At 38.1% G+C, this 25,690-nt stretch overlaps 1 protein-coding gene across 1 annotated transcript in view; it reads right to left on the bottom strand.

The window, feature by feature from the left end:
- LOC100540753 (WD repeat-containing protein 11-like) overlaps nt 1–25,690 on the bottom strand; it is a 108,162-nt gene that overhangs the window by 7,069 nt on the left and 75,403 nt on the right. Inside the window, exon 14 of the mRNA XM_031554596.1 lies at nt 6,045–6,194. Coding sequence (XP_031410456.1) covers nt 6,045–6,194 — 150 coding nt within the window. The remainder of the gene's footprint in view (nt 1–6,044; nt 6,195–25,690) is intronic.

The raw sequence follows: 25,690 nt of genomic DNA, 5'->3' as shown, positions 1-25,690 counted from the left end.
AACAAAACAAAACACAGCAAACATAAAAAAAAACCTTTAGAGATTCCTTCCCCTGCCATGATACCACATTTCTTCACTTTTTTTTCTTTATTTTTCATGTTTTCAGAATTTGGAAGGATTCATTATGTGACTCACAAGGAAGTTTTTTTCAATGGATGAGACTAATTATGGTGGCACTGTAAATATTTACATTGTTCTAGCCTTCTTCCTATCCTTATGCATTAAATGTCAGAGAGCAGTTTAGCAATTATTGTAGCAAGATTAGAAATTACACGAGGATGGTGGCAGGGAGGGGTAAAGAGAGAACCAAATAGAAACCTGATTATATCAGATATTACCAGTGGGATCACATAATTAAGCACATTCCTCATTCAATTAGGAAGCTCAATGAAAAGTATGTTATTGCTAGTCAGCAACACTTTTTACCAATTTTCATGTTGATTTCATCAGTCCTCAGAAGAGCTACCGGGCAAAATGAGTTCTTACATCTTTGATTAAGTGGAAAACAATGATTTATAATTTTTTCAATATCTGTTCAGTGAATCAGTGGCTCAGGATTCCTCAGTGTACAGAAAGATTCAGCAACACATACCCTAAGGAACCTGCTTTAGCATGATGGTTGGACAAGGTGATCTCCAAAGGTCCTTTCTAACCCTTACAGCTCTGTGATGATGTGATTCAGTAATAGGCAATTGAATAATGTAATAGTGTAATATGCAATAATTCAGTAATATGCAATTGAATAAGTTGCATATAGATCACAAAGTACCAATAGGTATGTGAGTGGGAAAGGGTAGTTTCTTTGCTAGGAGCTGTGAATGCTACCCATTGGCTATGTTTTTAAATTACAAGAGCAAGTCCTCAGTAGTCAAAAGCCAGTGGTACTTTGGACAACAAAAAGTTTGCCTTTGGTTAATTGTGTTTAATTGGTCCTGCTTAAATGAGGAGAGGAAAATAAGAATCTATAGAAGGGATCAAGAGTGGTTACTATTTGCTTAAAAAAACAACCACCATCAAACACAGAAATAGTTAATCTTATAATTTCAATGAAAAAGAATACTTCTGTGCTGTACTGCGTATTAGCATTCCTCACCACACACTTTCTAGGTGCTGATTGCACTATAGGAAAAAGCTTGCAGGATCTTGACTTTTTACGGAAGTGTCTAGTGATAGGTCAAGGGGGAATAGTTTTTAAATGAGACAGAGAAGCTTTAGGTTAGATATTAGGAGGAAGTTTTTCACATAGAGGGTGGTGAGGCACTGGAACAGATTGCCCAAGGAGGCTGTGGATGCCCCATCCCTGGAGGCATTTGAGGCCAGGCTGGATGTGGCTCTGGGCAGCCTGGTCTGCTGGTTGGTGACCCTGCACATAACAGGAGGGTTGAAACCAGGTGATCATTGTGGTCCTTTTCAATGCAGGCCATTCTATGATTCTGTGATCACAGGAAGATGACAAGCTCATCTAGAGCAGCCAACAAAGTGGTGACACAAGGAAGAAAGTGTGAGGCTCTCACATCCCAGTCTGCTGCCCTAAAACATGTTCCCTCACATGAAAGGGTTCACAACCAGCAGGAAGGTGCTCAACAAAAACTCCTCATTAACTCATGCATTGTGGCTATCTTATCAACTCTTCCTTGAAAATTACTGTTTAGCTGTGAGTAACCCAGTTATCTCCCATAAAAGTCCTTGTAACACAAAAACCACTTGCAGCTACTGGGATACAAAGCACATCTGTCAAAAGAAATCCTCATTAATAAAGTATGAGAATTCTGGCTCTTTTACAAAGCCTTAATGTGACACAAACCCCTTCTCACCACTTGTGATAATTTTGCCTTTGAAAAGAATGAAGTTTTCTAATGTGAGCTCACATCAATGGATTTATTGCAAGGATGAATTCGATCCCTTCTTTTCTCATAGCGGCAATGAAGAAAGCAAGTGCAATAAAAGAAAGGGTTGTGTGAGACAATAAGAAGTCAGCAGGTTCTTCTAACTCTCTTGTTTTCTTCACTTTCCATTGCAGTGGAGGCAAGGCACAGACTGGGCTTTGAGCAGCCCTGTCTGCACATTTGGCCAATCTCTCTCAGCACAGAGGGATGATGCCTGGAAATAGTGTTTGATTCATCTGCTGTTGGTACTCAAACACCAGCCTACCTGTAAGCATTTATCATATTAAATAACGTCCACAGCATCACTGCAGAAGAAGCGTGACAGCAAGGAAATTAATTGTTTCAATGAAAACTTTTTGCCTTGTCACCAATGTTCCCAAATTTCCGCAACAGCAACTGCTGTGAAACTTGAGGCATTTGCATTTTTAATTTTCCCTTGCCACAACTGTTCTAATGAACCAATATTACAGTGGCAGTGATGGGCACAGATAGATGATGGAACTAATTACTAAGATGGCATGAGTTAAGATTTAAAATGTGGATTTAATTTTGGAAAACAAGCACAATATAAAAAAATCTGCCCTGCAGCTTTTGTAAACATAACTGACTGCACCCAGAAGATGACTTTTCTTTTCCCCTCACTTGCAGGAAAGTCCATTTTGCCAGCATATTTGCATGCAGTCCTCTGTCATACTGTAGCCTTCCCCAAAGGCCATTGCTCGTGCGTTTGCAATTCCCATCCATCTCTTTGATAAAACAGTTGAACCCTCTTGTAGTTTTTCTGTTTCTACATATTTTGATCCATTTGCCACTGCAGGAATATATTTTCAAAGCTCTGTGCAAAAAGTTTGCAAAGACTGGGAGTTTTGATTGTACCACCTGGAGTCCTCAAAGGCAGTAACATCTGCTAATTAACAAATAACTCAGTATATTAAAAATCTATCCCCGTAAGCTTTTGGTTGAGAAAAGAAACACTTTAGTAACTAGATTTGCTTTTCAGTACGATTGCTCTCATATTTTGACACAGTAGGTGTTTTCTAATAGTCAAAGAATAGGGGAAAAAAGGACCAGAAATAGGAAAGAAAGCAAAAATCGAAAAAGAACAGATAAAGGACTGAAGAGTAGGATTCCAGTCACGTCCAGTAGGGACAAATCAAAGGCTTCTAAATAGCTAGGGCAAAAATCTTTGTTGTCCTCTCCCTACTCTGTTTTACTCGTACAATCAGCCAAAGCTGACTGTTTTTCTGTATAATCAGCATAAATCATCTGGGGAAAAGTACTGTTTTGTGATCTGGCCATCTGTTACTATTATAACCTTACAGTTAAAAAAAATTGGACATCAATCTTTGTCAACTTTAAATATATATTCTGCTTATATATTTTCTAACACATACTGCAAAATATCTCTTTGTTATTCATGATTTTTAGTTTATTGACCATTTTTAATTAAAATTTCTTTTAACTCAGTCTTTAAAATAGTTGCTTTTTAAGGAGTAGGTAGAAATTCCCCACATTTCTCCTGTTCTTAGCTAAGATTTGAGGTCCGTGAGTTTGGAGCAGATCTACTTTGTCTCATTTTCAAGCCATGGACCTTCTTTGCAAACTGAACATTCAACTTTGTCATACCTCAGAAGAGAGTCTTCCTAAAGATGGTTGAAATGTATCCAACAAAACCTTCAGGGCATGAACTGTTTTAGAAAGTCTCATTCTAACATTGCCCAAAGCACTAGTGGAAAAAGCTCTCTTCTGGATTAGTTTCTCTTTGATTAATTCTAACCGATTTCTCCTTTAATCACCAAACTTCAAAATGCAACATTTAGATTGACACCTTTCATTATCCCAATCAGTTTCCCAAAAGTCAGAAATTATACCAATCATTTCTAATTTCTGACAATTAAGTTTCTATCTGATGCATTTGCAGAAACACTGTATTTAGCAGAAAATTACAGGCTAGCTGTAGAAGAAGGATGCAATCAAGGTGAAGCATGACTTTTGGCTTAGCATGATTTCATGCACTGAGTTGCATAAAAGATGATAAGCATTTGGGCAGCTCATTTCTAATGCAATGCAATCAGAACCCCATGGTAGGTGTAAGGCAGCTGTCAGGTTTCTCTCTATGAAATTTAGGGAGGGAGGAGATCCAGCTCCTGGTCCATTTTGCAGCAAATGTGCATTTCTTTCTTGGTGCGTTCATACATACAGTGCTATTGCACAAAACTAAGATGGTATTTCTGTAATCATCAGGCTGCTTGTGAGAAGGAATTAATCAACGAGATGACACATACATCTATATTAAAACTGTGATTAAGGGTTCACAGATGAATTTTTCAGACCACAGACAAGATGTATAGTAATGTACTGCACATTCCAGGGCTTTCTGAGTAGTTTGGTTCTCTCACTATTATGAAAAATAGACCAAAATATGTATAAAAATTATCAAGGTTTCAGGTTTTAGACAAAAACATAAAAACAAAGCTTTAAATGCTTTTGAATTCAAAGAAATTGTGCGTTACATGTGAAAAGCAGATACTGTCTTCTGCAAGCTAAGCATTATTTTTATTAAAAGCAGCTTTATTTTGGCCATACTGAAATATTGAGATGAATAGAACGTAACTTCAGCTTTTGTTCACATTTCAATTTAAAGCAGTGTCACTGCCAGGTATCTGTGTTGGGCATGACAATCCTTCATGGTCACACTGAACAGGCAATGAGGGAATGTATTTAAGTGAAATTCCCAAGCTGTGAGCTGTGTTTTATGAAGCTGTGTTGGATGTCACGTGCCTTCAGGATGTTTACAAGACCTTCTGTAAAGCAATCACCATCACTTTGCACTTAAAAAAGAAAAGAGGGCTTTAGTCTCAAAAAGACAGCTCTGCTTATCAGGACATATAACAGAAGCAAGATAAATAACATCAAAATAGATCATTAATAGTTACTTTGTAGTCAGTGCTTCTTGGGTACTATTGTCACTAATACTTTACATAATGCCATTTTTGTTTCATTCATTTCATTTTACACAGCAGGTGTAATTGAAAACAATGCATTTTAGGCAGTGCTGTACCATGCACAATAATTGCAAAAGGAGCCCTGAACAAAAATATGAGTTGAAAGTGGTGCTATTGCATTCTACAGGGATTTTCACAATGAAAGCAAAATTTAGTTAGATGATATTACTCTAAATGGATGGATAGAAACTGAGTTTAAGTTAAAACTTAAATTCTAAAGGCACTCCAACTTGAGCTCTGTGATTGATTAAACATGTAATTTGCCCCTGAAAGCATAAACTCATCTCTGGCAGCTACATCTTGAACATGAAACAACGAGGTTGTTGCTGTCACTGGCTATGGCAACAAAACACTACATAGCAACAAGATGTATATGCACAATAAGATGTCTCCATTAAATCCCTGTTCTAGTATTATCTACCTGTTCTGTCCACAAGAGCTGAGGAAGTTTGATTCCTATTGCAGCTATATTGTCAGTTCTGCTGAATTCCAAAAATAAAGAGAAAATGACACAAATATTTAATTCTACACTTGAGCTACCCTTAAAGGGAATAACTTACTTCATTTAGGTGGTGTGTCAAAAAAGGGAAGCAAAATCCCCTACATCACATAGCTCTCTTCTCAGAAAACAAAACCTATTTTCCCAAGATGTCTATAAGGATGACTAATCTGGTCTATCATTTTTTATTAACACAAAATGACTTCTGTGGTAGCACTTAGGCTGAACTGGATTTCATGCAAATCAGTGACATTAACAGATCTCATCCTGTTTTTCTGTACAATATATGCAAGTTGTCATCCAGCTGCCTGGGATGCTTGCAATATTCCTCCTGCTTTTACTCTGTTAAATCTGGACACTTCATTTGCCTACTAATAAAATATCTTACTTCTTACTCCTTTGACAGAAAGCAAACCAGAACCCTTCTGTCCCTCCAATCCACAGTGCATGGCAAACTGTAGTCTGTCTTTTTATGGCCTGTTCTGGTGAGTTAGAATCATAGAATGGTTTGGGCTAGAAGGACCTTTAAATTCCAACCCCCTGCTATAGGCAGTGACACCTCTCTCTACACCAGGTTGCTGTAACTGTAGCTGCAATCTGCTCATCAGAGAGCCCTAGTACATCAGTGACACTTCTCACGGATGCTACACTTACCTGGGGTCTGCTTAGGATCAGAACTGAGATAACTGGTTTAGCTACAACCTCTTTGATGACTGCATGACAGTCATTGAAGAATAAGGTTAGAATACGACCACCCACCTCCACCTTATTGACTATAACTGCCTCGCAGACTTGTTGCTGATGCTTCAGGTAAAGTCAAAAGCTGAATCCAGATGTCCCCAAACCTCAAATCAGAGATACCAGAGTGCTTTTTTTCCTCTAGGCTTGCAGGACTGGAAAGGATGATGCAAAGAATTTGTATGATTTGGATGGGATGACAAAGACCATTTTCAGTCTGACATTTATTTTGAGCTAGAAATCAGTCTTCTGCTCCAGATTAATATCTACAAGTGTGCTGGACCCAGTGAAAGATAAAGGGCAAACCTATTTCCTTTAACAGCCAACTGAAACTTTATCAAACTGAGCCTACAGCTATTAAATCAGTGGTGGAAATGGAAATGGTGCACTCTTCTTCTCCAGACTGATGGCGGAGCACATCAGCTCTGTTTCATCTTTATTTTCACTCACACTGCCCTTTGTCTGAATTTCAGCCTCATAGGTCTGTGGAGGATTTCTGTAGTGCATTTGTTTTGTGAAATTTCTTCCCTGGAAAGCTGTTCTGTTCTTACAAAGAGTTATGCTCTGGAACACAATACTCACTGATCCCAAGCATTATTTCTGAATTCCACCTCTTCTTTGCTACTGAGAACTTTACTAATTGATGAATTGATAAACATGATAACATAAAGAAGGATATATAAGTTCATGATGTAAAGGCGAGTGCCTTAACTATACATACCCTAAAGGGAGAAAAACAAATCTGTAAGAAGAAATGGCTGTCGTGTCACTGAAACAGTCAGACAGAGAAAACAACTTGCAGCTCACTGCAATTGTACCCTGCAGTTTGCTTGTTGGTACAACTTTTGTGATAATAATATCTATAATAGATCATCTCTGGCTGAGAAAATTTCATGAACGTGGTGTAAAATGATGCTCTTCCACTGAAATGGAAGCAGCTATGTTGAATCACGTTTGAGGTTCAAATTTAGCTGACTCTTGCACGAGTAGAAGTTTGAAAGAAAAAACTTTTAGGCAGATGGAAAGAAATTACTCAGATTTGAGAGGTGCTATATTTAAGGTTCCCGCATGTATAAAAAGTGACAAGCAATTTTTACTAACCACAGCTTCTCATGTACATGGATAACGTCTCGCACAAGTGAAGAACGTACTAAGTCACCACATGTGTTAAACTATTCCCTCAGATTTGGAAAGGAAAGAGTGCTGCTCCAGTCTCAACCCCAGTATTAATTACACCATTTTTCCCCAGAACTCTCCCATTACACTGTCACTTCAGAAAGTGGTTGCAAGTGTTTCATTCTGACAGGCAAATGGCACTTAGGAGGTTGGGGCTGTCCTTAAGTACGAATGTACATATATATATTGTTTTTCCTAAAAAGCAAATTCCTTCGAAGACATTTGCTCAGGAAGACATCTCCTCATGCTTCCTCTCCTCCTCTGCAGCAGAATTCTCTGTGCTAATGAGGACCTCAGCCTCTGACCCTCTGACCCCTGTTAGGTAGACACCTGAATTTCCCACTACTGTGAGATACGGATACAACTTTTAAAATTGCCTGGAATGGAATGGAAAATTTCCTTTTCCTTTCAAACTGTTTTTATCTGCCTTATTTGCTTAAACAAATCTCCCGTGAAAACAATCTGCACACTCATGTTTGTATTTGTCATTTCTTCGCACCTGTAATCAGATATAAACTGGATTTATTTTCACATAAATCTATTTAACCCCTTAATGTCACTCTAAGTTGCAGATTAGTTCATTAAAATTTCCTTCCTAAATGTGTTTCTGAACATGTACAAGTATGTTCCCATTGCAAGCACTGCCACTGTTGTTATTAATGCAGCACAAAGTATTTCAGCTTCCATCACAGAGCTGAAAATCACTTGTCTGGCAAATTCAGTTGAAACGTCCCCTTTTGCATCCAGGAACTCAGTTCTCTTCTCCGACTGCCGTGGCTGTATTACACTAAGGAATAAATTAGAGAAAGCACTAAGAACTGCCAGCAGCCAGCACCAGCACCTTCCAGCCCCTGCTCTTGCAGATGAAGATCTGTAAAGCCTCCAGAACAATAAATAGAAAGATTCCAACTGCAGATTGTTGCCACCTCAGAAAACTGACTCACTGGAAGATTCATGGAGATGTTTTGTGCTGCATTTGCATTTATTACTGTTCTGGATGAGTAGTTGTTCCTCCACTTGCAGTCCACCCATAAAAATCCACTCTGTGATGTTATTGCTAAAATACAGAATTCTGTTCAGGAAACTAAGCTGATCTAAATAAAAATATATAGCATATTAAAAACAGTCTAGATACACTATAGCAAACAAAAATTCAGCTATTGTGCAATGCTTTTTTGATAAATTTCTAACAGCATGCCAGCTCCTAGTCCAGGTAATTCGCTGAATTTAAGGTTTTTGAGGAAGAAAGTTTATTCAGAAGTGCTTCTTGTCTTTTCAGCCAGTCTCTTCTTTCGGAGCTTCATAACGCCAGATAGCCTGGGACTTCTGCATGCATGCAAAGAGGATTAGGGAGGTGAGGAGCAATATGAAGGAAAGCCTCACTTTTGCTTGGAGCTGCCCATTTTAAGGATGGTCAATCTAAATTCTTCAAATTTCTCTACGGTGCCATGAAAGCTGAAACGTGTGGTTATACTCATAACACTCAACCTTACAGCAGAATAGGTAGAATGAAAGAATTTTTTACTTTCTCAGCCTAGCCTGTAAATATTTTTGAGAGTGTCTGTAGCAGGGAGGGTGTCAGGAGATATTCAAGACAGTGTCTCAACAGGGATATAAGAAAGAAGAAAGCAGTACAGAATAATACAGTTGTTTGAATTGGAAGGGCCCCTTAAAAGCCATCTGGTCCAACCCCCCGCAACGCACAGGGACACACGCAGCTCCATCATGTGCTCAGAGCCCATTCCCTGACTTTGAATATCTGCAGGGATGGGCACCACTGTCTCTCTGGACAGCCTGTGCAGTGCTTCAGTACCTACCCTGAAGGTCTCTTAGGCTGCTGTCACAACAGAAACATCTCCCTTGTTAATGGGAAGGGGCTTGTATAAACTCTAGTACAGTAAAACAAAGAGCTTTCTCAACTCACCCCTTCGAAAACAGCATTTTGTTTTATGAGGCATCAGCAAGAATGTGCAGATAAATCTAAGTGCCCTCGAAATGCTTCATAACCTTTCAGCAAAACAACAGCTGTACATCCCCAAGCAGCACAGAGTGCTTTATTAAGTCTCTAGGTTGAGGTTTTGAGGAATAAATAAATAAATACATCTATTCCTTCTGACAAATGCTGTTTTGACAATTTGGCCTGTGACCTCGTGAGCTTCCCTGTTCTGTCCCATCCCAGGTTTGTGCTGGGAGCACTGGCAGACCTGGAAAACAGCCTTGTGTTATTTGCTAAACAGACATTGAGGATTCTTTGTTAAGAGAGTGACAGAATAATGCAAGAATATGAAGTTGAAATCTCTAATTTCATCCTTGGATGTCTACCATGTTGTAAATGTTCTTCTGGAAACATTTGCAAACGATTTAAAAGTCAGGATGGCCCATTTATAGTATACCATCCTTTCACAAGTGCAAAATATTGCATTTCTTTTGCAGAAAGGACAGCACCAGGAAAGAGAACAACAGATGAAAGAAACAGTCAAAGTTTTGTCTGAAACCCAGGGGTGACATACAGATGTCATGAATTTGTACCCACTGTCATTTCAGTCTGGTTTCAATATTCAAAAGAAATCCATAATGAAAAGCAAACAGTAGACTTAGAGTTCTAAAACAACTCAGATTCAAACCGAATTGGCAACTCTCTTTTTATTCTAAAAAGCTAGGCAGGAATTTACTACAGCTATCATTTTGTTATATATGGAATGATAGCAGACAAAAAGAAGTGTAGCTGCTATATAAGATTTTCCAGGTACACTGTGCCAGAATTGCAGTGTACTACTAACAAATGAAGTAAATGTTAACCAGTTCACTGGGATTTATCCTTTCTTTAAACAATGAAAAGAACTTTTATATTTGCTGAATCAGTCCCAAAGATCACACACCAACTGCTCTGCTTAATTAATTAATATCTTTTCTACAGCGAGTCTTAAACTCCCTATAATAAAATGTGGTGAGATTAAATAATGCCTTAATTACTTGTTAAATTGTACAGTATTGATAAAAAATGCTAAATTGCTGTTTTGCAGAGGTGGGCAGTATTTTCTGAAATCTGATACAGCTGCTGCTGAAAGAAATTTCAGTCTCAAGAAGTCAAAGTGAAAAGTAAGTGCAGGATGATAATTTTGCTGTGGGGGTATCATCATTTAGGTGATCTTTCAAACCATTTCATTTCCTCCTTTTAGTGTCATATGCAAAATATTCATCCTTAGTACTACTGAAATCTGCCTAATGCAGAGAGGTGAGGTGGGAATGAGATTGCAAGCGCAATAAATCATTTATGACAGAAGTTTTCCTAGCTTGATTCTAAGGGCAAAATTATGATTAGTAGGAAACAAACATTCATACTGGTAAAATTGAAACTGTTTTCCACCATCAAGAAAACATGCTGTTGGATTACTGGTAGACACTGATAATGCTTTATTGCAAAGCTGATATCTTTGGCAGCTTTTTAATTGCATCCATTGTCTATGAGTGTGTGGTCTAACAAATCATATATGATAGCTGCATGAAGTTTCTTGAAAGTCATCATTAACTGATGACATTAAGCTAATGATAAAATAATGGCCTGTGAAGGACTAATGTTGTTATTATAATTTAATAACTCAAGCAGGGTATATTTAGGATCACTCCATTATTTTCTTTAAATAATTTCTAAAACTGCTTGATTTTTTTTTTTCCCCAGGCTATTCTGCCAAAATGCCCAGTGAAAACATACAATTCCAGTGTGCAATGGACTGTGCTTTGACAAATAACTGGCTGTGGTGACGTTTATGGTAGTAAACCCCGTCCATTTTTTCACAAGTCTGAGGCTTGAGGGGTCCTTCCTGCACAGTTACATGTGGATTTTACAACCTGTGGTAGAAATGAACATCCCCATCATTTCCTCATTCCATCCACTTACACATTTAACAGAACAGTCTTGCCCAGCCCAAATCTTTTTTGTATATCTAAACTTGTTGCAGGCTCAGCTGGTTTCAGGGCAGAGTTTTCTATAAAATGCTCCATTTATTGTCCTAGGTAAGGCTCCCTGCCTTAGATGTCCTGAGTGTGTGCTGCTAAAACAAGATAACAGAGCTAATTATTAGAGCTAGAGAGAAGAAAAGAAGTAAAAATATTTTCCATGATGCAAGGCATTTGTCCATATAGTCTTCAAAAGGGTCATCAGATAATGAACGCAGCAAATAACAGCCCTTAAAATTAGTAGCCGCTTTTTTGCTTTTAATTAGGCAGAGCACTTTGATTACAAACACTGTTTAAAAACAATCCTTAATGACACAGACTAATTTATATTTTAAAAAGTAACAAAATATTCCAGTTTTTAAAATTCTGGGATGGCTCAAAGAGAGAACAATTAAATGGTTTAAGGCAGTGAAAGTCACTCACGCAGTACAAGCCGTTAGGTCTTACACAGCTTCTATTGACTCCATGTGGTCAGTGAGACAAATGATGCCCTCAGCTGCTGCACAAAAAAGTTATTTGACCACATTTCCAGCAGAGCAGAACAGGTTACCACCACCAATGCCACCAATTAAATTTCAGAGAGAAAGGCAATAATTATCTAGAATTTGGTAGCAGATAGTTATTTCTCTTCCATAACCTGAACAAAAGCTAACTAAATTCAGCAGAAAAATTTTTCAGTAATTACTAAGCTTAATCTTAGCACTTCAGTATGCTTATTATCTAAATGTACTGTTGAGAAGGTTGATTTAGTGTAGGTCAGCATTTTCTTAAACTTATGTATTTGTAGTGCGATTTAAACTGCTTCCCATACTTAAGTGAAAGGTGATGATGCAACTATCAAGTTTCCTACAGAAAAATTAAGTTTTCTTAGCACAGCCTGTAAACACTGGAAAAGGGAAGGCATTCTCTTTGCTCCAAATCACATGGAACATGGACTATTTTACATTTCATCTGAAGCGCTATAAATAATAAACATTCTAACATAAGGTCACTCGTTCTGGTTTTGCCTCTAGAACAATGGTTAAAAAAAGAAATATTTTTCTTCCCTTCTCTCACAGACCACACACATCAAAAATTCAGTGTTTGCCTAAATAATCCATATAGTTCTCCTTATTTTTCCCGTACAGATTTTTCTCCATGCTTTGGTGGTGACTGAATGCATTTTTGGTGTCTTCTTCCTCAACACTCCTTGATAATCCCTGAAGGTTTTCTCTAGTTTTCTTTCATCTGTTATCTCCTCTTTGATCTTGGGGATTCTTTTCTTTACCAGTCTTGAAGCTTGTGAGCCATATTTTCAGAATTAAAGCTGAAATTGTGAAGAACAGCATGGAATAAAGATATGCATATTAAATGAAATATAACATCTCAACCTCAGAAAGAAATCAGAAAATGAATTAAGTAGATGAAATATACTAATCTAAACATTAGATTCTAGCTGTTGTTGCCTGAAGAGGATTTCCAAATACCACCTATTTGTGTCCAGGAGCCTTTGGCCTTAGGTCTCTCTCAACAAAAATATCTCATAAGGATGAATTTCTGTTTGGCAAATCAAAGATGTTAGGGACTTTGCTTGATGATATTTTACAGTTTGCTGCACCTCAGCAAAAGATTCATAGTCTGCCTCAGATGTTGTGGTCTTGAAGGCAGGAGATGTGACTGCTGCTGGAGCTGTGGTTCTGTTAAAGGAAGGACTCAAAGCAACTACCTTGCTCTTGGTGAGCTGTCCTTCTGTTGCTTGAGATAGGTCAACATGGACCTGGAGGATGAGCAGGGAGGAAGGAAACCTAGAAGCTGGGAATAGCACACTCATGGAACAGCAGAGGTGGGGAAGGCTGTCAGGCCTTGTCCTCCCCTCAAGGGACTTCTGGGCAAAGGCATGGCTCCAAACCAGCAAAAATGGGCTAATAGCTCTCAGTTTGACCAGCTGGGCACTGAGAGCTGATGATCTGAAGTTGCACCAGGGGAGGTTGAGATTGGATATCAGGAAAAATTTCTTCTCCAAAGGAGCGGTGAGGTGCTGGAACGGGCTGCCCAGAGAGGTGGTAGAGTCACCGTCCCTGGAGGTATTCAAGAATGGTGGACATGTGGCACTGATGGACATGCATGAGTTTGACCTTGTTGTGATTGTTGTGGTTTTTCCAGCCTTTATGATTCTGTGACCTTGGGATATTAGGAGCAGGGAAAGATATCTGGAGATGTGGAGAGGAGGTAGAAGTTTTGCTGTAGTGCAATGCAAAAAATACAACGAATAGTGTGAGGAAAACTTGATCCAGCTTTTGGAAAGATGAAGCTGTTAAGCTTTGTTCACTGTTTTATGCAACAATACACAAGTATATTTATATGCTTTGTCTGCTCTCTCACCTTTTTCAGAAACTCAAACCTGCATGTTCTTCTTCCTCACTGTCCAGAGAGCCCACCACGGCCAGCACAGCAAAGCTGACCCCATCACTGCATTGCCTCCTGATGTGTGCCCTTCACTCCCCATTTTCTCAAAATTTATTTCAAAACTCTGCCATTTTATACAGTCTGAAAATCTATAGCAACTCACAGAGAAGTCAGTTGCTCCTTAGATTCTGTCACAAATTGCCTTGGTTAATAACTTTCTCAAAAGAACTATAGCCTTTTTTTAACTTTTTTTTATAGCTATAAAAGTACAATGTGCACTCTGATTTCACTGGAAAGCGTGAAGGTCTGTAAAGATTTAATAATTGATAAGAATCTGTGGACTGTGACAAACAAGATCTTTCTCTTCATCCACTTCTTATACTTAGAATGTTAAAAGACAATAACTGTGTTCTTCAGACTTCTGTGTATTTCTGAGTATTCATGAACTGCAAAACAGTAATATAAGAACACTATAAGGAATGATAAACTAGGCAGTGAGAAATGTATTTCTAAGTTATATGGTTCTGTTAAGCGTAGAGTTGCATTTCATAATATTATCAACAGTACAAGCGAGTTGTTACAGCAAAAGCAATGCTCACATTCAGTATGCAAGTGTTTAATAAGGAGAAATAGAACTTGTGAAGATCCTAACCAGTTCTTAGCAATACTCATGCAACTATAATAAATTATGTAAACTCATTCATGCAGGAAGTTATTCAGAGATTGTTACAGATCTCAATTCTCAAGAATGTCTCTTGTATTAACAAGTAATTGAAAGTTAGAAGTGTTTAGAATATTCAAAAACATTTTCATATTTCAAACTGACAGGGACATTTTACGTTATTTACCACATGCTCCTGGACTCAGAAACTTGTTCTATTTGCTGTCATTTTTATAGAGCTAGTAACAGCACAGCTGTCTGTATATCAACACTGATCTTTCCGTTCCTCTCTCAGGCCAATTCCTTAAAACATTATCTGCTAGTACTTAATGACATTTCTTGTTATCAACCACATTAGATGTCGATATCTGCTGTCAGACAGATCAACATTCAATGCATTTTCCAATAAAGTTCATGCCAATACTACCCTGTTGAAATTCTGCTTACCTATATATTGAAAATATATTAACTGCAGAGCTGAACATTGACCAACATGTTCATTGTCCTTCAGTACTGGAATCAATTCAGAGCCTTCCAGCATAATCAAACTTTCAAGACATCTACACAAAGAGAACTTTGCATTTAGGATTGCTGCAGAAGGACTGAACTAAAAGACATCTGAGAAGCAGCAGAAATTTCACATTGAATTATGCAGCAGAATGGGAGAAACATATGCATTTTCCCCCTCCTCAGTCTATGGTATTATCTGTTACCTTGATGCTTAATTGCAATAACTGACTATGCCTTTGCATCTGTACCTTTTCAAAAAAGTACTTCCATATTTTCTGGGCTATCTGTGCCAATAATACTATATTGATGAGTGGTTTAAAAGTGCTCATAAAACATAAGCTGCTCTTCAGTTCATCCACTTTACTTCAGAGCAGGTTTTTACAATTGCAACAGCACAAGTAGGCTGACATAGGTATATATACTTGTGCCTGCTAGCTATTAGTGTATTAAATTAGCAATACACAAGCAGTTGGGAGCCTATAGAATAATCTGTGCCTGGAGTTGAGCTTTCTGGCTGTACAGACAGCAAATCCAGCTTTGTGGCTGACCTCCTACACACAATAAACATACAGTGATGGACTTCTGAGTTTCATCTGAGAGTTTAGCATGTGGTGTTTTAAACAAGGATGGGGCAAGATAGCCATACTAAGGATCAAATGCACAAAATAATTAGAGTTTCATCCCCAAAAGATACTAGATGATAACCTACATCAAGTCTCATCTTGTGTATAATAAATAATAATATTTCCATTGATTCCAAAGAACTTTAGATCAGCTTGTAGTACATCTACACAAGAAACACAAGAAAGCAAAGAAATTTTTATTTAATTAGTATAAGTAGATATCTATATCTAGAAATCGAACTCCACACCATAGAAGGTTAGGGTCACAGAGTCACAGAATTGTAGGGGTTGGAAGGGTCCTCTAGAGATCATCGAGACCAACCCCCCTACCAAAGCAGGTTCCCTACACCAGGTCACACATACTTCCTTTTTTGTCTCAAGCCAGATCCAAATATTGTGACTGTGATAATCTTTAAACATGCTGCAGTTCTTTCATACGATGTTTTTCATTAACACAATTTATTCATAGACCATATTTTTGTCAATTCCTGTGAGTGCAGCTTTCAACACTGTATGCTTTCAACCTTAAAACTCTGTCCTGCTCTATAAACTGATGAGTTACCTTGTAATTTCAGCTCCACATGATCCTTACTACTATAGTTTGCTATAATCCCTATTACTGTTATTATTTATGCAGTTCCCAGTGGTATACAAGACATTCATTAAATATTCTGTGCTTTGAAGTAACTGAATGTAAAGCAGGTCACCCATAGGAATTTATTACTTAAGCATCTTATTTCATCATCTCTTTAGAAAACCCAGTACTTTTATAATGTGATTCCCTGAATTACAAATTCATGAGGGATTGATTATATGGCTGTAAAACATTTCCAGATGAAAGGGGCTTATTCAGTTACTAACTCTTAAAACTCCAGAACTATTGCGTGAATATTCGAAGGTACCAACTCACCCAGGAGATCATTTCTCCATGAAGACAGATTTAGGTTAGATATTAGGAATAAATGTTTCACTCTAGAGGGTGGCAATAGGTGTTGGAACAGACTGCCCAGAGAGGCTGTGGATGCATCCTGATGTGGAATCCTCAGTACAGGAGAGACACAGATCTGTTAGAGTGCATCCAGAGGAGGGCCACAAAAATGATCCAAGAGATGGAACACCTCACCTCCAAGGACAGGATAATCTGGGGCTGTTCAGTCTGGAGAAGAGAAGGCTGGGAGGTGACCTGATAATGGCCTTTCAATATGTAAAGGGGAGTTACAGGAAAGAAGGGACAGACATAATGGGTGATAGAACAAGGGGAAATGCCTTCAGCCTTGAAGAGGGTAGATTTAGGTTGGTTATTAAGAAAAAGTCTTTTTACAGAGAGGGTGGTGAGGCACTGGAACAGGTTCCTTAGAGATTCTCTCATCCCTGGAGAATTCCAAGGCCAGGCTGGATCTGGCCCTGGGCAATCTGATCTAGGCGTGCATGTCTCTGTTGCAGGGGAGTTGGACTAGATAGCCTTTAAAAGACCCTTCCAACTCTAAGAATCCTATGATTCTGATGCCAGTTGTAGAGTGTTATATTTTTTTTGGTTTGTCTTTAATCTTGTAAGTACTTCTTCCTCTGCTTAGGCTTTCTTTTTTCACACTTTCCCTGACCTTGGAGAAATCAGACTGATTGTATCTCTATTTTTTCCCTTCAAGAAGGAGGTGATAATTCTTGACTAACTACAGCCTTTGCTATCTACTTAAAGCCTTGACAAGCAGATATCATACAGATATGAATATTAAAGAATCTCAAGGTAATATAAAAACTGCATTTCCACCATCAACACAGAAGAGTACTAAAGTACTGAAATGCTTACTGCATAGCAAAGAATACTCAAATAAGAAACTGCTGTTCAGCAGAGCTTCATGGAGCTGATTAGAATGAAGTACTCTCAGATCAAAGTACACAGAGATTTCATTGACAGAACCAGGCAATTTTAAAGTTCCCATAAGATAAATCCCCAAACGTTGTGCTTGAAAATATTTTCACTTACTTCAGTAGCAGGAAAAAAAAATTTGAAAAAATTAAACTCACAATAAAATAGCTTCATGTTTACCTGTTTGTAAATGGAATTTTATGCCAAAAATAGTCATTCCTCATTTCAACCAATTCAATAGAACAGCAATTCTCATAGTAGGTATTTTTTTTACCATGAGAAATCACCAAAGAAAATGCCACCTGACATGCTTTTGGTAGTGCAATTTGTTTTGAACTTCCAGAGTGAAAGCTGCCAAGACACTTGAAGACAAAAATTGTGGTGCAGATAGCCATAAGCTTAGGGGCTCATTAGACTCCTTAGGTTTAAGATCACACATGGGCTGAGCAGAGAATATCAGCAGCAACTGAACAACAAAGTAAACATGTAATAAATCCTTGATCAGACCAAAACTTCTGCTTTGATTTGGTAGTACTGGGTCTGCATCTGGAACTTGAGGCTCTCTTTCTTACACGAGATGACTCTTGTTCATCAGCCCTAATGTACAGCAGCCATTGGAAACCTTAATTTGGCTCTACAAGCAACTCTCAAAGTTCCTTTTACTACTAGAGCTAACAAATTGAATGCAATAGATTTCCTCCCCTGCACTATTATGCTTCAGGTTGTTGGCTGACACATACTGGCTTATAGGAAACATGAAAATTGTCCTTTGCCTACGATTTCCAGTTTGTCTTTCCTGTGTTTCCCTCTCTTCATTTTAGAATAATTCACTGCCAAAAGGTAGAATCTCACAAGTGGCCCCAAACTGGGCATTGAAACAAGCCATTCTTTGCTTTCACGTTGGAAGGAGTGAAGCATGCTTGAAGTTATAAGGATAACAAGGTATCCTTTAGATAAAAAATAGTTATCTATCAAAATAATCTTTAGGTTACTGAATGAAATTTCCACCTAAGATGACCGTGATGCATAACAAAACATGTAGACAAAACAAAATTAATTACACAGACAAAATCATACTTAGTAGAGTGCAGAGAGGAAAAGGGAGGGGATCTAGAGTGGGAAACTAAAAATCACCATTAAAAAAATCTCATTAAAGAAGGAAGGAAAAATACTTGAAAGGAAATATAGCTGTTAGAGAGAGATGAAAGTTACAAGAGAAAAGAGGGAATGAAATAACAGAACATACATAGGACCAGAAATAGCCCGAGGGGAAAATTAGACTGAAAAAAGATGGAAGCAAAAGAAGGGGAAGTGTTCAGGCAGAAGAAGAAAAAGGAGAAAACCAAAGCAGTGGGCAGAGGCAGAAAAGTGTACTACTCTGTATTTCATTACTACTGTCAGGTTTTACTTCAATAAACTGCAAACATTAAACCAAACTGGATGTAAGCAACTTTTGTACTGAGGCTGCAGCACCCTGCAGATGTTCCCAGCAGCTGATCGCACACTGTCTCATGAGGATGTCATTCCTCATGTTTGTTTTCTTTTCTTCAGATGTAGCTCCTGCCCATTAGTTAAACTCAGCTCACTGAATCCCAAAGCAGTTGACTTCCTAACACCAGCTTCACAACTGCTCCTCTTCACAGCATCTGTCTTTTTTGGCAGCAACAAAGACAGAATATGACCCAAGTAGCTTTATGTGCAAGACGTCCATTTCTCATCTCTCAGCAGCACTTACTCAGATCTCCCTTTGCTGCCTTCAGTTACGTTTTTGCCCTTTAAGCAATAAAGCGTGTGTATAATTTTATTTTCTTAATTAGCACGGAATCAGTCTAATTAAGCAATATAATCATAAATAACAAATTTTGGCCCCCGTTGATGCTAATGTATATCAGGTGTTATTTCAATACCAGATAGTAACTGAAAGCAAAAATTGAATGCAAATCTTCTTAGCTGCTACACAACGCCAAGGACATATGAAAATAATTTGCCTTCAGATTTATAAAGGTACTTCCTTTTGTTTTAAAGGAACGTTTTAATTAATACCTTCACTTATTTCAAGTATACATTTTCCACTCTTCTACTGCTTAAAAAAAGTAAAGCAGCAGTCTGTTCTTTCTCTGAGCAACCGTGCACAGAGATATTAAACCTGAGTTGATCAAAGAGGGTCACGGAAGTACCAAGACAAAGAGAAATATGTGTTTTAATTAGCAATAATTGCTCATTAACAGTTTAACAATGGTATCTCCTGACATAAAATAGATTTGCATCATATCTTGAACTTCAAGACGTGCTGGAGTCCAATGGAAGCCAAAGCTGAGACAAGCAAGTATTGAAGTCTCTACTGAAGGATTTTATAATCTGGAGTACATGACAGATTGAGAACCATAAATATATCATCATTTAATAACTCATTTACTTGTTAAAATTGATAGCAAAAGAATGCACGAGTTGGTTTTTGTATGGCTGCAACATGCAATGGATTTACTCAGTGATATAAATCAGACTTGATGGCCATAATTGTACAACATCTTGTTGTTAACAAGTAATTTGCCTCTCCACAGTCATCAGACATACTCACACCTCTGCAACGGGATATTTTGGAGCACCAGATAGAAAAAACTCAGATGCTACAAATCTTGATAAGCTCATTATGAACACAGTTTCTGCTTTTCTGATGTTATTGATTATGGATTTGAACTGAGTAAAAGAAGAAACAAAGCCAGTGAATTGATGGATGTGGCTAAAGCATTGTTCATATGAAAAAGAATTTATCATTAGGGTAGAAGAGAATGGGGAGAGAGAAAAGAAGAGTGGTCATAATACCAGAGTTCAATGGCAGAGTTAAAGCTTTTATTCTCTCTTGAATCTCCCACAGGCATCTATTGTTTTAAAATCGTCTTTTATGATATACAGTCAGGGCTCTTGTTTACTTGCCTAAGTACCACAGATTTCCCTGCACTGGCTCATTTACTCTAAGAGAACTCTCCCGGACTTTCCAACTCTTCTCCACTCATCATTTGGGAGGTCAATGGTAAAGCAACTACAGCAGAGCATGGTTCTGTAATCTAAACTACTTCAACAATTTAAAATTGATCAGAAGCAGTATTTCCTCTGTGGGATAACTTCAGTTTTTCAGAGAGACAGAACAGCTTGGTAAACATCCACTCCCCGTTTCTGGAAATAGGAGATGGAGGAGAGCAAATGTTGCCTCTGGCCCTCCATTCCTTTGTTTCAAGGTATCTCCATGAAAAAGAGGCTGTTGCAGGCAATTTTCAGCGTTCCTATACAAATAACTTCTCCAATTTAGCTACAAGTATGTTACTTGCTTGCACTCCTCTTTGTCCTTCCCAGCTCCAAACAGCTCCGCATTTCCCTCATTAAAAGCAACGCAGGAAGGTTCAATCATACCCCCTCCCTGCTGTCCCCTAGTTACTTCGCTCTGGAAAGCTACAAACTTTTTAAAGTAACTTTGATATTTTAATTGCATTTGGAAGATTTCCCTTCCAATGTGCTCTACAGCAGTAAAGCCATTCCAATGGCTAATTAATGCTCATATTTGCCCCTTGTCATCATGCAATAAAATATGCTCTTCAGAAGAAGGCACGTGCCTGTATCATTGAGAATCAGTGACAAAGACATTTTCCCACTCAGAGCAGCAAACTTCAATGCTACATTCACAGCATTCATAACCACCTTAGAGATTTTCTGAAAGTTTGATTGCTCCTCATCAGCCTTTGTGTTTCTATGCTTCATTTTCTCCGAGATGCAGCTTTTGTTTAAAGTGAAAGCCCATCATTGCTAACAAAGTAAGAGTTTCAATTCTTAGGTACCAGCAACATCCATTTTAGTCTGCCTGTCACAGACAGCAGGTGCTGAGGCTGTATAGACAGAGTCCAAAAGCACACACCTATCTGCCATAGAAAGAAAAATGCTTGAGACAAAAAAAAAAAAAGACAAAAAAAGCCCCGTCTCACTGTATCAGTCTGTTTGAATAACCATTCTCACATCCCTGCCCGAGGCTCTTGTTCTATCATTTTGTAATCCCCTGACAAAGACCATTTGGGTTTTAAGTTCCTTTCTTCCCTATGGAAACTAATTAAGCAAGAAGAAAACGTTTGTACTGCAAAGGTTTGGTGTTTTCTTTTCCTACTGATTATTTTGATTGAAGAGCAAACCTCCGTTGCAGCTATTGGTACAGTCAGGTATTTTATAGCTTTTTTTCCATAGCTGCTCCGAACATTTCATATTTGCTGGATTAACTCGCACAGACCACAGTGGCCACCATCCCTCAGGGGAAGTGTTTCAGCAATGCAGAAAAGCTTTCCTGACATTCCTTTGCTTTCATATATCTCATAGCTATCTTAGAAAATGTACGTTATTGGACAAGTTATTGGAAGGAATCTTTTAGCAAGTCGGAGAGGTCAAGAAACAAAACAGAAAAAAATCTTGCTGTTTAATTTTTTCATAGTTCATTGCACTTTATCCATTCACACGGTTGTTCCTAATCTACTGATACTCAAGTGTGACATCTTCTAATCAGAGCCTTTCTGTACAGGGAACAGGTTGTTGTTTCTACTCAGCAGCCATAGAATCATTTGTTTAGCCTGACAAAACAAAAGAAAAATGCTTTCCAGAAGGTACTGAAAGGAAACAATTAACAGATGATCTTCCATGACTGCTCTTGACAACAGTACACATTCCATTGTTGTCATCTCTTGTCTTCAGTTCACAAACAGACAAAGATTCTCCCAGGAGTACATCTATGTCAACAAGTGGCTCTGTACTGGCAGGTTCAAATTAGTAGTTGACGTGAATTACCATAAAAACTTGGCATCTTTCCTCTTCAGTGCTGAAAATGAAATTTCAGGAAAGCAACATCAGGTGGAAATTAAAGCTTATCCTTTCAGAGCTCTTGTGGTAAATAATGAAGATTAGAAAATCAACACAGGGAAGAGCTGATGTAGAAGAAGGAAAAGTTGGAATAACAGCTGAACAATTGAGATAATAGAAGATAATAGAAAAAATAGAAAGACCAAATAGAGCAGCACTTCCAAGTTTGAGATGAGTATGAGAAACAGGAGACAAAGTACTTGGCTGAAAGATCAATAAGGGTTTTTGGCATGGTGGAAAAGAGTGGAAGAAAGTTTTGACATTAAAACGGAGAAAAGCTATACCAAAATTTGGCTGGAAAGAGAAAGGGAGATGTGAATAATAGGGATAAAAATCATTTTCAATTCAAGATGGAAAGGATTCTCCATCCCAAAAGCAGGAAGTAGTCCTCCTGTGCCATGAGTTTTTATTTGCCCTTGAGCCAATCACTCCATTTTCAAATGCAATTGCTCTGATTAGACCATGACTTTTAGGTCCATGGAGCCACTGCAATAGCTACAGAAAAAGAGAGGCAGTTGTAGGAGGAAAAGAAAACTTATTAAACCTTGAAAGCCACTGGATTAACAGCTCCAAAAAGTAGATTTCTTAAGAGATTAGGTGTAGAACTGTAAACAAACTCTGCATCACTTTTTTTTTTTTTGTTGAACTGTTACAGTTCATGCGGATATTAAAACCCAGAAGTTTTCCTGAATTTCTGCATGCAAATTCTGAACAAGACTTCAAAGGAAGTTCCAATAGGATTACCCAGGCTAAATCTCATGCTTTGATACTCCTTTCTTTTTTGATACATATAGAACACTACCTGTTGATGATAACTGTGCAGGCAGTACACAAACCCTCGGTCTACAAACAAAATGTCCCAGCATTTGGCTAGCACAGCACATTTAAGAGGCTAAAATGTGCTCCATTTTCATACCCTAAAACTCAGTCTGTTTAAAGTGGTTAGAAAAAATACATATAATTTCCCCTTTGCTTTCAGAGTAGCTTTCCATGACCAACACTGCACAAAAGGTTTAAAATCAGTTGTGAAGAGCAGTTTATTTTCCCTAATTTATTCAATTTTCACATGCTATCAAGCAAACTTGAAGCTCTCCATTCAGTTACTGAGACCAGCTAGTATTTTAATCTTCCTTTTTTAGTTTATTCAATCTGATCAAATCTTATTTTAATTGCATTCAGCCTGTGCCCTCACTATACAACAGGGATGCAAAAGCAGAGCACCCTGACCTCCTTCCACATGAGGTCCTCTGCACCAGCCTCAGAGGTGACTGATGAGAAGAGGTAGCTGCCAGTGATGGCCAGTTGACAAAACTGGTCCACATCTGAGACACTACTCAATGAGATCAGGTGGCCTCAGACTGGCATTGCATCCCTCTTAATTAGTCTGACAGATTGCTGGGTTAGATAGGCAGCATTTAGAGGAGACAGAGAAACCTTCCAGTTGAAACGAAACGGCAGAGTCTGGTAGGACAAAACTGAAAATCAGCACAAAAGAAATGGCAACAACATCTACAGAATTAATAGACAGGCTCAAGAATAGACTAAGGGAAACAGATCTATTAGGGCATGGAGCCTTTGGTTTCTGCATATCATGCCAGTATTTTACCTAAGCTGGTCTACTTGTCATTACAAGTATTTCAGACACTTCTGTTGATAAAATAGAATCATAGAATTTCTCAGGTTGAAAAGGCCTTAAAGATCATCAAGTCCAACTGCAACGTAGCCATACTATCCTAACTCTAACAGCTTACAGCTGAATCATGACCCTGAACACATTTTGATGATTTATAGTTCTAAGAATTTAGTGTAAGAATGAGTTTATCTGTTAGGAAAGGTATCTAAAACCAGGGAATTATTTCATGAAGTATTTCAATGCATTCTATATTAAATGTTATTTGTGTATGTGAAATAAATATGAATAAAATATGAAGTTTGAAATCTTCACTAAACAACTTTTTTTTTTTCTGTTTTCAAATTAATGATAACTTTCCTTTGGTTACCTTTAAGGACTCAGGGAATAGCAGGAACGTCACCAGTGAAATTTTAAAATTCACAGGAGTTATGTCAGAACATTATACTACTTAATGGAAAACAATTTATGTGAAAGAATATAATATCTTTTTCTGAGACAAAACTTGCATAAAATAGCTCTGTAAGTCACTGTCAAAGCACACTGACTGCTGCACTGAGTTTATTTTTACCTTTGTAAATTACCTTCTAAAAATAAAAAGGTGGAACATTTTAAAGTTGGACTGAAAAATGCTAATGCGAGAACGTGAAAACAGAATGGATCCTCTTGGGAGCTCAGACGTATAATTTTTCTTCAAATAATGGCAAATCCATCCCTCATTTGCTGCCTTTTGAGTGCAGAGGTCCCCAGCCCCCCTGTGCCAGTGGCTCTGGCCAGATCATTGATTGCAAAGTTGATCATATACTCTTCTAACTGGTACTTGACCCTTATCAAAGAAATCCAGCTGCCCAGTCATGAGTAGCACATATAATATTAAACAGATTTCATTTTACTTCTTTCATTTCCAATAAAGTAAATTATCCATTAAGACCAATGATGGAAGCCAGCTCTGTGTTCTCCCAGCCTACCACCTCTTATTTTGTTTTCTGTTTTGCCTGTTATCTATTCCAGTACTTGATAACTACCAAAGCACTTACATGTTTATGATTGCTTTTTCTGCTGTAGTTACAGCTGTCACAGCCAGTACACAGGAGTTCTCTGTCCAAGAACTGAGCTGTACTTCAATACACATCATCTATATTAGCCTCTGAGCCCAGAGTTTTATAAAAAACAGGAGGCACCAAATGCAATAATGAGTAGCAAGGCTTGGCTTATTTGCTTTTTAAATCAAATAAGCGTTGCCTACATTCAGATGAATTGTTTGCATTTCAGTAAAATGGTTACATTTGACATTAATATTTCCCCTATTGAACATAATTTTACAAATCCAGTTTTCTGTTGTTGGTTCCATATATTTTCTTTAGATGAGAACTATCTCAGTGACCTCTGATGTCTGTGTTCTCTCAGTGACGCTCATTTGCAGGGTACACGGCCACTTGCACTTGTTAATATTTAGGAACCTGGAGTTAATTACAGTAATTTCTATTCAAACAGGCATATCAGGAAAAAAACAAGAGGCTAGATTTCTTGATGCTGAGATGTTTTTTAATTAAAGACATAAGGAACTGATGCTTTATATTCCTCTTTAGACTTCCTCAGAATGCTAAAGCAAGTCACAGTCGGTAGGAAAATGCAGTTACTTTCATTACACCAACTGGTACATCCAAGAGAAGCAGCCAAACGGGCACACAGTGCTGAGCACAGCAGCTGAAGGCCAGGTATTTACCCAAGGCCAAGCAGCCTCTGCCAAGGACACCACAGATACCCTTTAAGAGACAGCAGCACTGTGACCACCTAAGGAAAAGAGAGACCTGGGAGAGACTTCAGCTGTACAGCTCCACTTATGCTGTTTGCATGCAAATA

The sequence above is a fragment of the Meleagris gallopavo genome, chromosome 8, assembly GCF_000146605.3.
Source record: "Meleagris gallopavo isolate NT-WF06-2002-E0010 breed Aviagen turkey brand Nicholas breeding stock chromosome 8, Turkey_5.1, whole genome shotgun sequence".
NCBI classification, from domain to species: domain Eukaryota; kingdom Metazoa; phylum Chordata; class Aves; order Galliformes; family Phasianidae; genus Meleagris; species Meleagris gallopavo.
Note: the sequence above shows the minus strand (reverse complement) of the source record. Positions and strands in the feature narration are given on the sequence as shown.